Source organism: Microtus pennsylvanicus, chromosome 9 (assembly GCF_037038515.1).
Source record: "Microtus pennsylvanicus isolate mMicPen1 chromosome 9, mMicPen1.hap1, whole genome shotgun sequence".
Lineage (NCBI taxonomy): Eukaryota > Metazoa > Chordata > Mammalia > Rodentia > Cricetidae > Microtus > Microtus pennsylvanicus.
The window spans coordinates 36,035,599-36,051,065 of NC_134587.1; the positions used below are offsets into that span (position 1 = coordinate 36,035,599).

General features: G+C 36.7%; 1 protein-coding gene across 1 annotated transcript in view; it reads left to right on the forward strand.

Moving 5' to 3' along the window:
- Positions 1-15,467, forward strand: part of Lrp1b (LDL receptor related protein 1B) — a 1,720,116-nt gene that overhangs the window by 1,114,436 nt on the left and 590,213 nt on the right. Inside the window, exons 22-23 of the mRNA XM_075985306.1 lie at positions 12,601-12,801; positions 14,515-14,760. Coding sequence (XP_075841421.1) covers positions 12,601-12,801; positions 14,515-14,760 — 447 coding nt within the window. The remainder of the gene's footprint in view (positions 1-12,600; positions 12,802-14,514; positions 14,761-15,467) is intronic.

Consider the following 15,467-nt stretch of genomic DNA (forward strand, 5'->3'; position numbering starts at 1 on the left):
CACTATTGCAAGTTGGGGACTGTCTTGTCCTGCTGGTCATTGTTGTAGATCACAGGTTCACATTGTTGTAGGAGACTCAGCTAGATAGGACGATTGATTGCTTTCATTGATGGCAGCACACACCACCTTCTTGTACTATAAGTGCTATTCCTTGAGGAAGATCAAGCTTGATTGCTTCAATCCTGTGTTTAAATATGTGGTGTTGTAAGCAATAGTGACTTACATTTAAATTCTTGTACCCAACCAATGGCAACAGCAAAAGTCTATCTTGTTTTATGTCTACTATACACTTATCTGGACTGTCCAACAGTATCCATTAACTAATACAACCAATTGTGCACTCCAAGTAGCTGATAGAAAGAATGTTAAATTTCCCCAACTCAAAATAATCATTAAGTTTTTAGTACTGAATATGTCACTTACCATAATCTATGCATTATGAGTTGGTTAAAAGTGAATGCTATATTCCCTAAATACACATAATTTTGTATGTCTATTTAAAAAAATGTTAATGATCTGTCAAAGAGCATCATCCAGTCCAGTGCTTGCCTTGTAAGTCTGAAAACCTGAGTTAGAATCCGGGAACCCATGGAAAAAATATGAGCATATTGGCACACACTTGCAGTCCAGCACTGAGGAGATAGAGATGGGCAGGTATTTGCAGTCTCCCTGTCTCGTGTACTTGGTGAGTTACAGGTCACTGAGAGACAATGCCTTTTTTCAAAAGTGGATTCAGGCTGATGAATGATATTCAAGATTGTTTGACTTAAACACACACACACACACACACATTGCAAAGGTATTTTAAAAGGGCTAAATAGCAGTGTAACTTTTTTAGCTATAAAGTCAGCAAAAATTGTTTTTAACTTACATGAACAAAAAATACATGTAAAAAGATAAATAATAAATGAGACATCTAGGAAAACTTAATTGAGCATTGCATTGTGCTGTGCCTGATGCCCTAATGTAGAGGTTTGTCCGCAATAACCTCTTATAGACTGCTTCCTGTGGTTATAATTTAATTAAAAATACAAATGTGAGGAAGGTGGTTGAAAATTATCAAAAAAAACTGAATTCTTAGTGGTGCTTTTATGAGTTTTGGATTTTATCTTTAATATACTTACATTAAAGATGTTTATAGCCAATTTGTCCAAGAGCATCAAAATTTAATGTGTAAAGGCAGGGTTATGAAAAAGACTGATGCCTCCTTTTGAAAAAACAGTGAGGGAGGTGATAACTTATCCACTCAATGTCTGAAATGTAATCTGTCCCTTAGCTGCAACAGAACACAGTGTATTAATATTTGGAAGTCATAATACACAACTCCACATTAACATTTTCTATATAGACTTTTATGAACATTAGTGACACTAAAATAAATCGTGGATATAAACACTGATCTAAAGTATGCATACAATATTGGCTTCTGAATTCTCTATTTATTTGCTTAAATTATTAGTTTTACAAATGATAAGAACACAATGAACTTGAAGATTCATGTTTATTTTCAAAGCTATCTCAAATGCTAGTATAAATATTTAAAAGTTTCTAAGGTAATAAATTTATGTGTGTTGATTATAATGGTCTTTTTTTCTACACAAATCTTTAAAAATTAGCTTTTAAATGTATATTAAATAAGAGCTTCTAATTCTTATTAAGAACAATGTGAGATGAAACACTGAAATAAAATATAATACAACCATCAATATTTCAGAGGATCTTATCTCAAAGAACCAGTGTCCTGTCACCTCTGATCTCTCAAACCTGGACCTATGAATAGCATTAATTCTATAAATAACAGATTGGGTGGGGAGGGAAAATCCAAATCTTCACGTGGAAAGCCATTCTTCAGATTGGAAAGAGAAACTTAGATTTAAATCACAAAGTGATGTCAATATAACCAAGTGAGAAAAGAATGTGAAATTGACTCTGCCTTCCCATTTTAAGGAGTTTACATTTTTTTAAATTTTAGTTTATTCGTTCTCTATAATAATAAAAGTATGCTAGTAATTATTATTTTTTTTGAAAAAAATTCCGCCTCCTCCCGCCTCCCATTTCCCTCTCCCTCCTTCCACTCCTTTCCCGCTCTCCCCACTCCTTTCCCCCTCCTTCTCCAGTCCAAGAGCAGTCAGGGTTCCCTGCCCTGCGGGAAGTGCAAGGTCCTCCCCCCTCCATCCAGGTCTAGGATGGTGAACATCCAAACAGGCTAGGCTCCCACAAAGCCAGTTCATGCAGTAGGATCAAAACCCAGTGCCATTTTTAAAAAATTGCATTTTTAAAAAATTGCAAAATGATACATACATGTACAAAGATATTCAATGCAGTTTATTTGTTTTGCTTTGTTTTCCAGGTAAAAATATAGAAGCAATGGATTTCCTATCAGAAGGGAAACTACTAAATAATTGCAGTATAGTCAAATAGTGAATTATTGTTATTCACATAAGAGGAAAGGAAATGACAATTTTCTTAGTTACGGTTTCTATTGCTGTGAAGACACGTTACGAACACAGCAATTCTTAGGAAAACATTTAATAGAGTAGCTTACACTTCAGAGAGATCCAGTTCATTATCATCTTACTATCAAGGTGGCACATGGCAACATGCTGGGGAGATAACTGAGAGCACTTACCCTTGAATTCACAGGCAACAGGAGTGGTCTCTCGAGTGTGACTTGAGCAATCATGAGATTTCAAAGCTCATCCCCCGCAGTGACATGCTTCCTCCAAGAAGACCACGTCTACTCCAACAAGGCCAAGCCTCCTAACAGGGTCATTCCCAATTAGTTTATGGGGGCTAATGACATTCTAATGACCACAACAGGCACCCCTTGCTTGCTATTAAAAGCACAAAGAAATGAGAAGTGAGGTAAATGTTGATATATTAAATGATGAAACATACCAACAATAATCTAGAATATCTCAGATACTGAGCCAGGTCAAGTTGGGTGCTTAATTGGGTTGCATTTGCAAACTAGTGGAAGAAGACAATTCTCAGCTCTTACAAAGCTGGCGACAGACAAGACTCACTACTTGAAGTCACAAACTGGAAAGGTAATCTGCATACTTTTGAAAGAAAAACTGGTATCTACATATGTCTGTAGTTTTACACACACACACACACACACTTATTTGTTTATAGCACTTGCTAGTCACAGCCTGAGCTAATGACCTCACTGAAGTCAAGTGTTTTTTAAAAAAAAATGGAAAAGACAAAGTCTTGGCAGTTCAAGGAACTTGACTTTGTTTTATAATTTGCAATAATAAAAATATAGCAATGTTTGGGAATAAAATCCTATACATACATGCGTTACTGAATAGAGAATGCTGGAAATTGGGGCTTGTGTGAAGTAGAGGCAGGGACACATGAAGATAGATACACATGAACAGATGGGAAGAAGAACAGAGCTCTCATCTTGTAATGTCTGCAAACTATGGCTGTAAGGTATGAGGAAAGCTTTATCTATGTAAATAAGTCTATAAAATCAGACACCACAGAATATATTATTCATGATTTAATGAAGCTCCTGGAAACTCATGAACTCTAGATGGACAGTTGTGGAGCCTGCGTGGGACCAAACTAGGCCTTCTGCTTGTAGGAGACAGTTGTGTAGCTTGGTCTACCTAGAGCCCCTGACAGTGGGACCAGGATCTATCCCTGGTGCATTAACTAGCTTTCTGAAGCCCATTTGCTATGGTGGGATGCCATGCTCAGTCTGGATACAGAGGAAAGGGACTTGGTCCTACCTCAACTTAATGTTTCAGGCTTCATTAACTCCCCATGGGAGTCCTTACCCTTGGGAGGAGTTAATGGGAGGTGGGTCAGGCAGAACGTAAAGGGAGCAGGAGGAGGGGTGGGAGTGAGTACTGTGGCTGGAATGTAAAATAAAATTGAAACAAAAAGTTAATAATTGAGTTTAAATAACATCAAGCTAAACCTTCAAAAGACAAAAAGCAAGTGAAATTTAAAAATTAAGTAAAATAAATCTATTTGTGTTTTTAGAGTGAAAATAACAGAAAATAATCGGCCTGAAATGAATAAAACAGACATGCACACAAACACACAGCTACATGAACACACACATACCTATATATGCACATATAATCATGCATACTCACATTCAAATAAACACATGTTCAGATACATATGCACACACCCTTGACAAGCAAATTGACTACTAATGTGAAGACTGAATCATATTATAATTAATTAACAGAAACTAGGTAGCATAAACAACATTTATTTCAAGACAATGGGTTCTCTTTTGTGTCCACACTGCCAATCCACATATAGTGGGCTTCTTGATGTTTAGGAACTCCATCCTCATGATTTTATTACTTCCCCAAAGCCCCATTTCCAAAACTCATACACTAGACACTAAAATTTCACTGTTAATATTGCAGAAGCAGGAAATATTTATTTCAATGCACCCTTAATAAAAGAAATGAAATGCAAAATTTTAATGAAATAGCAATACAATTTGGCATTATTTAGGTGGTAATTCATATGCCTAATGACACAATTTCAGGTGTGTGTGTGTGTGTGTGTGTGTGTGTGTGTGTGTGTGTGTGTGTTGGGGGTGCACACATGTGGTTCTGAGAATGAGTGTCTAAATGTGATTTTTTAAAAATCCATCCACAATATTATCTCAAGTAATTTATCATATAGATAAATGTTTATGCATTTGAAGAGAGAAATTAAATACATTATCTTTTCTTTTAAGAAAAACAAATAATACTTCTGATAGGTTTAAGACATTACATTTGCAAAGAACCATATGCCCTTTGGCAACCTCATAAAAATAAATTGACCTTATGTTTCAAAGTCATCTTTCAAATTACAGAAAAAAAAACATGAAAATTTTCATAAAATATTCCTTTGCTATAACTTTAATTAGACTTTAGCATCAAATACTTTAAAAACATGTATGTGAAATTCTAAAGAGATTAGTATTGCACATTTCTAGAAAACACACTTTTAGGTGTGTGTATGTTTATTTGCAATCATTCCCCTAGAAGATTCACGAAGTGCAAAACTGAAGAAGACTCAAGCAGAAGGTAAGAGCACCATCCTTAGGCTGGAAAGGGCAAGGACTGGGTGGAATAAAGACGGAGAGAAAACACTCGTTAGTGTGTAAACATCCTGACTTTCCGTTTCTTGTCTACCTCTGAGAGGAGATGGGTAGTCTCTGCCACAGATCCTAGACTGTGTATGATTCTTCATTATGGTGCTAAATTCAATGCTGTCGTGATGACAGACTGAAACCCCTAAGGACATAAGACAACATGCTTAATTACTCCCTTTAACTTCTCCTCACAGGTATTTCGGGCTCAGCACTGAGAGAAGTAGCTACTATAATCCATTTTGAAACTCAAATACTTTGAATCTCACAAATCACAGTAGATGTATTTAAAGCTTTATAGTTAGTTAAGTAGGAATGACTATCCTGTAAAACTTCCACAATGAATTTAAAGATAGGTTGTTTTTTTATAGCAGCAAATTTGGGCAGAATAATGGAGTTCACATATCTTCTCTGTTACCTTCCTTTATCCGGCTTTGTTCACTATCAATATCCTGCAACGGAACAGTGCATTTATTATAATTAGTGAATACGCAGCAATGAATCACACAGAACCAAGACCGTGTGTTCCAGCAGCCTTTGCTGTTGGTATTGTATATTGGTGGGATTAGAAAGTGTATTATGTTTTTTCACGTATCGTGCAGACTTCTCAGTTCCCCGCTAGGTTGTCTTTATCGTCCCCTTTGCCCTTGAACCTGTTGTTCCTCTTACCGTCTGACCTTTTCCAGAATGCCACAGATGTCGCCACACAATGCAGTGACTTTTCATATTTGTTTCATTTCCTTACAAGTGTGACCTTACATTTCTTCAACATCTTTCCATAGCTTATTCATTCCTTTCTTTTTGCTCTGGAAAACAATTCACTCTCTGGTTATATCAACATGTGTAATTTTTTAAGTGTGCTCACCTACTAACGAATATCTTAATTTTTCTAAGTTTTCACAACTGCCAATTAAATTGAAGCAAACATTTATTAAAAGTTCATGTACGGACTCTTATGAGGATTTATAAGAGATTGCCAATTTGAAAATTAAACTACGCTGAGGTCACGGCAGAAGTGCAAATATTGTGCGTCCCTTGAGGTGGAGGTCTTTAGTGAGAGACACATAACTTATCAATGCCATCTCTGCATCCCCATGAATCCCTGTTGAGAATGATGAAGGATATGACAATTAGCATAGGCCTTTTAAATGAGAAAAAAATGAAACATTATTTTTATAATTATTTATTTTTATTTTTTTATTTTTATCATTTCTTGAAGATTTGATAAAAAAAACTTGTCACATTTTTGTCTCTCTCTAGAGGGAATGAGGGCTATAACAAAAGCACAATGTAGATGTCATTTTTTTATGGTATCTTTTCTTGATTAACTGCCTTTGCAGCGGTTGTTATAAATGGATGTTAAGTCATACTCTTTCCCACTAGATTCCATTTAAAGACACAACATACATTTACCTGTCAGGTCTCAAAGTCAGGTTAAGATTTATGTATAAAGTGACCCTTCAGAAATGATGCATCCAAACCAGCTGATGAGCTTGCGGCTCACCTTAGCTGGCATCCAGCTCCGTGCTGACCAGGCATGCCCTAATAATCCATTGCGGGTTCCTCTGAATCACAAAGCCTTGTTCTTATCTGAGTCTGAATTGTTTTGTTTTCTGTCCTAGTACTAGATCAGCGAAAACAGTATGAAAAGTGAGTTTAACATGGGGCTTTAGACCTAAAAGAATCTTCCTCTTCTATAATCACCCAATGGAATCATTTCATTTATTTCTCACACAAATAATGTAGGAGTTTTCACTGTCTATGTGCCACAAAAACTAATATACTTTTTCCATTTCCTTTTCATGAGCATTGTGCATTTGTTGTTTATTTTCCACTGTGAAAATTGTAAGTCTTTGTGTGTTTATTCTGTCTAGGGTTAACCTGGCCCTGCTTGTTTTCTGTTGCTTGTTGTTCTTTTAAGGACACTTACAATGAGATTCTAAGATATAATGTAGAAAAGAAATATTATCATTTTTTCTTGTTTTTCATTTTCTTCCTTCACACTAATTATCATTCCCTCCTTAAACACATGTTGTCCAACAACGAGAAAAAGCAATCCTTTAACTTCTTCCCTGTCTTCCACCTTCTCTTGTGTTGTATACCTCGGTGTCTTTAGTTCTGTGTATCCTTTCATGCCTTGCAAGTCACCAGAAGTAATCCTGCCAGTCATAGCGATCTCTCTTGAGACCAGCTTTATACTTCAGCAATTGAGTGACTTCAGAAGATTTAGCACACATCTGCTCCAGTCTCCTGACACACAAAATAAAAATGATAAAACTAACAATTTATCAAATGCACAGTGACTGGAATACAACCTGCCCAGAGCTCCTCTGTCTGTCACTGTTATAGCCTAAATAACCCTTTATTGCACTTCTTGACCACAGGTCAGTCTATCCCAATGTGTTTTCTCTTACTTTGCCCTTACTTTCCTATTCTTATGTCTCACTCTTAAGGTTCATTCATTCTAGTCTCTGTATACCTGACCTGGGATTTACAGAACTCGTTTTATTAATAACATTAAGTATACGATGTGTCCTGATTTAAACCAAATCTATTAGTGAAGCATCAATCAGTACTCACTTTCAATATTTTCAGTAATTATTGTTAAAAATAATATTGAATATTTTAACAAACTTCAGTACTAATCATATGGTTTTCATTTGGATTCATTCACCATAGTGCAAGCTACTATTATTATAGTTCCAAAAATGAATTTTAAGACATTTAAATATAGTATGTTTTCTAAGTAGGTGACCTAGTATTTTTTATTTTAACACTTATTTAGACACCTATTGCATTATGATGCTATCTTTTGTAAAATTATTATTGATCCCTGGGTACACATTAAAATTCATAGGACTCATTAACAACAAACAATCCAGAAATGATAATTAACTAGAAAACATAAAAATAATTAGTAAAAAAGAAATAATTTGCAGCAAAAAATACCACCACAATAACTACAACAAAACACAATTACACAGGAAAAAATATACTTTGCCCAGTGTGTGTTCTACATGCTGACTTTAAAAGCATGGGGGTAAGCAATCAGTTTTTTTCTTAAATCAGAAAAAAGAAAACATTTATACATATTCAATCGGTGTGTATCAAAGTTAGCAGAACTTTTAAGAATGTTTGTTATTGTTCTTTAATATGATTTTGTATTAATTCTTTGAGATTTTCTTGCAAATGTATTTTGATCACATTCACCCCTTCCCTGCACCTGCTACCAGAGCTCCAAAACCCACCCCGTTTTCTTGTACTCTTTTTTTATGACCTAATAAATTCAGTTTGTGCTGCCCATAAGTAAGGGAGGGGGGTCACCCTTTAGATGATGCTCAACCTTAAAGAGCTCATATTTTTTTAAAAAAATTATTTATTTATTTATTAAGGATTTCTGCCTCCTCCCTGCCACCGCCTCCCATTTCCCTCCCCCTCCCCCGATCAAGTCCCCCTCCCTCATCAGCTTGAAGAGCAATCAGGGTTCCCTGACCTGTGGGAAGCCCAAGGACCGCCCACCTCTATCCAGGTCTGGCCCGGGTCTGAAAAAGCATGGGATAAAACCGGACTAGCTGAACATAGCAGACAATGAGGACTACTGAGAACTCAAGAACAATGGCAATGGGTTTTTGATCCTACTGCACGTACTGGCTTTGGAGGAGCCCAGGCAGTTTGGAGCTCATACTTTTAAAGGAAACAGATTCTCTCTCTCCTGTAAAGAGGCAACTGTTTACAGCTCTTCAGTGGAGAGTTATTGAGACCCGATTCACTGCTACAACGTTGTCTGGCTTGATCTTGTTCATGCCTTTCCCAAGCAACAATAGCTACTGTGAGTTTCTAAGTTCAGTTCTCCTGTTATATCTAGAGGACGTTGCTTTCCCATGAGCTCATTTCCTTATAACCTTTCTTCCCATTCTCTCTGCATGGGCCCTAAGCCTTGTGATGGGGTGATAGAGCTGTCTCAGTTTTGGCAGAGCCCTCTCTAATCACTTGTTCTCTGCCCATTGACCAGTTGTGAGTTTCTGCATTACCACCATCTGCTACACACAAAGAAGATCCCTAATTAGGTCTGTGATATTAACTATAGGTATAGAGTTATGTTGTGGGAGGTGCAGGCTGTGTTCCTGCTGCCCCAGCTCCTGATCGCCTGGCTAGCTTATGCCCCGAAATAACAACACACAAACTGTATTCTTTTAAACACTGCTTGGCCCATTAACTTTAGCCCTTACAGGCTAATTCTCATATCCAGATCAACCCATCTCTAATAATCTGTGTAGCATCAGTCTTACAGGGAAAGATTCAGCATGTCTGACCTGTCAGCTTGCTTCATGGCGTCTGCCTGGGAGAGGGGACCATGGCCTCTGAGCTCACTTCCTCTTCCTCCCAGCATTCTGTTCTGCTTACTCCACCCACCTATGTTTTAACCTATGAAGGCCAAGCAGTTTCTTTACATTTTAACCAATGACCTTCCTCCATCAGAGTTATGACTTTACAGGATATTTTGGTGTTATTTCTAATTAGAAACCATGAGTTTTTGGTCAGATGTACAGTACAAGAAATACGTTTTCTCCTATGCAGTGAATCTTAACTTTAATCACAAAGCAGTTGGCTATATTAATGACATTCATGCCACTGTTGTTCACATAGACAATGTTCTTCCCACACCAATCATTGCTATAGTTCATAGGATTCACAGGTGAATAAACTCTTGATACCTTTCCTACTAGACCACATAGCACCTGTGGTACCGTAAAGATTATTTAACAAGAAGGAGGCTTAGTAATCAGCACCAACCACCAACTTGATTTATCCATGTTTTGCAACAAGTGTATGGTATCTGGTGTGGGAGGTCTTTCTGTCTATGTGTTGTTTTTTGGTTAATGAATAAAGAACTGGCTTAGCTTATAACATGGGAAGAGGAAGACAAAGTTGGAGAGATGCCATGGAGTCGAAAGAGTCAGACATGCTGAAACTTTGCTGAAGCTACTGCCATGTGGCAATATATAGATTAATAGAAAAGGGGCTTAATTAATATAAGAGTTAGACAATAAAAAGCTAGAGCTAATGGACCAAACAGTGATTTAAATAATACAGTTTCTGTGTGATTATTTCGGGTCTAAGCTAGCCGGGCGGCCAGGACGAACAAGTGGCTACTCCCCACAAAAGGTATCTTTAGCAATAATGTCTTTGCATCAAGTTCTTGTGATGTGGGCAATCAAGGACAGTAGCAATAGTTTATATTATTTTAGAGGTCATTTGGATACATCTACTGATATGATAAAAGGCATCCCATTCCAGACATCCTATGGTATCTAACAAGAGCATTATGCCTAGTTAATCCCACATCTAAAGATCCACCTGTGAGTGAGAATATGTAACATTTATATTTTTCAGCCTGGGATACCTCAGTCAATAAGTTTTCAGTTCTGATTATTTACCATCTCATTTCATAATTTCTTTTTTTCTTTAGAGACAAATAAAATACCATTGACTATGGATGCCACATTTTCATTATATATTTATTGCTTGATAAACATTTTGGTTGTATCTAATACTTAGCTATTGTGAAGAGAGAAGCTATGGATACTGGGAAATAGTCTTTTGGGTGTATGCCCAGGTATAGTATAGTAGGGTCATATGGCTTATCTGTTTCTAGTTTTCTGAGGAGACCCTACACTGATTTCTAAGAGTCTGGCAGTTTACCCTCCCTGCAGCAGTTCATGAGGTTCCCCCATTCCCACCATCCCATGCAGCATTTGTCACAAGTCATGTTCCTAATCTTAGACACTCTGATATTTGAACACCAGTTTACCATATATAGACATATATATATATATATATATATATATATATATATATATATATATATATACACACATATATAAACATAGATGTTTAGCCATTTTATTTTTTCTCATGAGAACCTTCCACTCACTCCCATGACACACTTTTTGATATTGTTGTTTACTTGTTGTTTAATTTTTTAACTTATTCTCTACACTAATCCACTGCTAGAGATATTGTACATGTTTTTCGTTTTGTTTTTCTATTCTGTAGACCACGTCTTCAACTAATTAGCATTTTCCTTGGGAGTACAGAAGTATTTCAGTTTCATGAGGTGCCACTGGTCAATTGTTGGTCCTGTTTTCTAGGCTATCAGAATTCTATATAAAATTCCTATAGACTAAAATGTATTTTCTGTTTTTTTTTCCACTAAGTTTCAGGTCTAAAACTGAGTATTATTTTGATTTTTTTGTTTGTTAGTTTTGTTTGTTTTTGTTTTTGGTTTTTATTGACTTTTTGAGACAGGATTTCTCTGTATAACAACCCTAGTCCTGGAACTCTCTTTGTAGACCAGGTTTGTCCTTTAATTCACAGAGATCTGCCAGCCTATGCCTCCCTAGTGTTGGGATAAAAGGCATGTACTACCACTCTCGGCTCTTAATACTGAGTTTTTTGTATGTTCTAAATTGATTTTTGTGCATGGTGAGCATGAATATTCAAGTTTCTTCACACGCAGATGCCAAATTTTCTTAATGACACTTGTTCTTGCTTTTCTCCTGTATGTCGTGCTTGATTTTGTGCTGTTGTTAAAATTCAGGTGTCTGTAAGTGCATGGACTAATATCTGAGCCCCCAAACCTTCTGCATCAATCAACATATCTGTTTTTGTGCTGAAACCACACTACTTTGGCTACTTTGCTTCTAGAGAAACCTAAAATCAGGACGGGCATTTTCAAGGAGTGTTTTTTAGTGTTTAGAATTATGATGGCTATTCGTGACAGACACTCTCTTATGAAGCAACTTTCATAATCATTTCCGGATAAATATATTTTAAAAAGTGTTGAGGTGCTAAAGTTACAAATATAAGTGAAGTGTCACTTCCCCCAAAATAAAGCGTCTCCCTAAATTTCAGCTTGGATCAAAACTAATGGTGTTTGCCTAAATTTAGGACTGTAAAAGTAACCAACACACACAAAATATGTACCTTTAAAGTCTTTTTCTTTTTTTTTTTTTTTTTTTTTGGTTTTTCGAGACAGGGTTTCTCTGTGGTTTTGGAGCCTGTCCTGGAACTAGCTCTTGTAGACCAGGCTGGTCTCGAACTCACAGAGATCCGCCTGCCTCTGCCTCCCGAGTGCTGGGATTAAAGGCGTGCGCCACCACCGCCCGGCTAAAGTCTATTTCTGAAGTTATTATATACTTTGAACTATTTACAGAATCCCTTTTTATTTAATAATTTAGGATATAATTTGAAACTAAAGAAAACATTAATGCTCAGACTCTAAGAGCAGTTTTAAGCTGGGAAGAATGTTCCGATGCTGTCACAAAAAAAAAAAAAAAAAAAAAACAGCTACCGAATTATCAGCAAATAGATTTCTTGCTAATAACAAGTAGTTCTTTCTCTGACAGAAATGATACTGGCCATTCATTACTGCGATCTAATTACAAAATTCAGATGCATTTTCTTTCCATTCCCTTAAGGGAGATGCATCAACAATGCCTGGGTATGTGATGGAGATGTTGACTGTGAGGATCAATCTGATGAAGAAGACTGTGACAGTTTCTTGTGTGGACCACCCAAGTACCCTTGTGCCAATGACACCTCCGTGTGCCTGCAGCCGGAGAAACTCTGCAACGGGAGAAGGGACTGTCCAGATGGGTCAGATGAAGGCGACCTTTGCGGTATTGCTTGTTCTGTCCCATTTTCTTCCCTCCAGACATTAGGCCATTTTAGTTTCTTCACATCTACTTATTATCATTGCACTCATTCATTCCTTTTATTCCTTTCAAAAGAAACTTTTTGCACTGAAGCTGACACAAAATTTTTAAAGCAACTAATGGCCTCATAAAATATAACAAATATGATCCAGAATTTCTGAAAACAACAGCAAAAAAAGAAAGAAAAACCTAGATGATGCATTACCAGTTGCAGGGCTCTCTACGTATCTCATCTCTAGCTTCTGACTACAGTTTCTTTTTTATTATTAGATTTTTAAAAACAAAATACCAATCAAAATTCCCACTCCCTCCCTCATTGCTGAGCCGATTGCTGTCAGAAGTCATTAAGAACAGGAATTCTTCTCACTGGTGACCTGTGGGGTGCAGCTCCCCACCACTGTGCGGATGTTGAGTCTTCAAACCCTACAGGAGAAACTGTGTTTTTGTTTGTTACAGCAAATGGGGAGAAGCTGGATAATGAGACAGACTGAGTATTGCCTGAGTTGCTATGCTACTATCTCTGTCTGGAAGTCTTTGAGGAATCGTTTCCCTGAGTATGCGTACCTAGTTAAACAATCAATGCAACAGACATTAAAAGAACTTGGAATAATCAAACGATGTATATAAAGGAAAATATGTTTTCCGTTCTTCAGAGATCAGAGATTTATATTGTAGAGGATTTAGGGATTTAGATATGTTTGCTAAACCAGGCTGAAGGAGGCATCTGTTAAAAAGTCTGAAGAATGATCAGAACAAGCAGTCCCTGGAGCTATGTACAATAATGACTAGGAAAGGAAGACTAAATTGACTGATCCAAAGAGTGAAAGGTTATAACTGCCCTGGAGTTGTGTTTCTACACAACTGAGCATCATAGTGAGTTGCATTATGTGAAAATAATTGTCACTGCATGTTCAATTGTATGTAATAAAACAGCTACTCCTTCAAAGAGTCTATAATTCTATAAGATTATCTTGAAACAGTAAAACTAATATACAAGCAATAAATGCATAAATCTAAAGTTAAACACAGACGGTATGAACGAAGCATTCCCTTTCTATAAAAACTATGTGTGTTATTCATATGGTGAATAATGAATGCTCATTACTTGTGCCAAATTACAAGAATAAATTTGCTTGTGTATTATGTGTTAAATTTCCATGACCTCATTGAATTAATCATAATAACCAATATATAGGGCACAGGTATAAAGAAAACTACTCCTCATTATGACTTTAATTACATATGAATATATAGCTTTATTTATAAGCATTAAATACTCAAGTAATCAGTTTCTGTCCGTCTTTTGAAAGACGTCTACAATAGATTTTTCACAGATTCTAAAAGGCCGCAGGTAATTTTCCTGGTTTTCACAAAAGTATGAAAACAATTTACATCAGTGGGTTAACCCAATCTGTACTCAACGCATTTTGCATTAGTGGACTAACCCAAGCTATGTTACAAATTTAGTAGAAATAAAAACTTGTATTCTCGTTTCTTATTATTTAGAAATAAATTCTGGTATTAGATCACTTGTAGCAGTACTTATAGCCAAACAGCTGTGGGAGATTGTCTTGTAGTGGGTGCAAAATCCCTGACTCCAATTTGAGTTAGAGAATCCAATCAGTGAGTACTGTGGAGTAAGAAAAACCATGACTGAGACCATCTGCTCCTTGACAGATGAGTGTTCGCTCAACAACGGAGGCTGTAGTAACCACTGTTCTGTTGTTCCTGGAAGAGGAATTGTCTGCTCCTGCCCAGAAGGACACCAGCTCAAGAAAGACAATAAAACCTGTGAAATCGTGGACTACTGCGCCTCCCACCAGAGGTGCACCCAAGTGTGTGAACAGCACAAGCACTTGGTCAAATGCTCCTGTTACGAGGGATGGACACTGGATAGGGACGGTGAAAGCTGCACCAGCGTGGGTGAGTAGATCCCGCCATCCATGGAAACAAACCCTAAAACACCTTGAAAATATGCAACAAAAGAATTCCATTTATTCCATATATTGACTTTAAATGTTAGAAGTTATTTTATAGATATTCCCTTTCCTCTGCGAAGAATGAGTTATAACATACCTTCCCATTATAGCCCTCTGACTCTGAGTCGTCTTGATCACTACTACTGTTCTAGCTTGTGATCATTACAATTACCTTCTCATAGCATGTTTCATATATTTGAATTGTACATTGCTACAACTGGAAATTGGATAATGATAAATTTTTCTCATCCCTGGAATCTTCTTGAGTCCCTGTGGCACAGGTCTATGGGTAAAGCTGATTAGTTTCCTAAAATTTGCCCCCCAAAAATCAGGTGTTCATAGCTGTGTGGATTTACATCCATGTAGTTGAATCAATTCCATTAATCCACATCTCTGTTTTTATCCCAATATCATGCATGTAGTACAACTTTAAGTCAGGGATGATGATACCTCTGGAAGTTCTTTTATCATATGACTGTTAGTTATCTTGGGTTCTTTGTTTCTCTATATGCAGCTTAGTATTGTTCTTTCAAGGTCTTGAAACATTGTTTTGGGATTTTAATGGGGATTGTGTTGACCCTATAGATTACTTTTGGTAAGATAGCTTTTTTATTATGTTAATCCTACTGCTCAATGAGCATGTGAGATCTT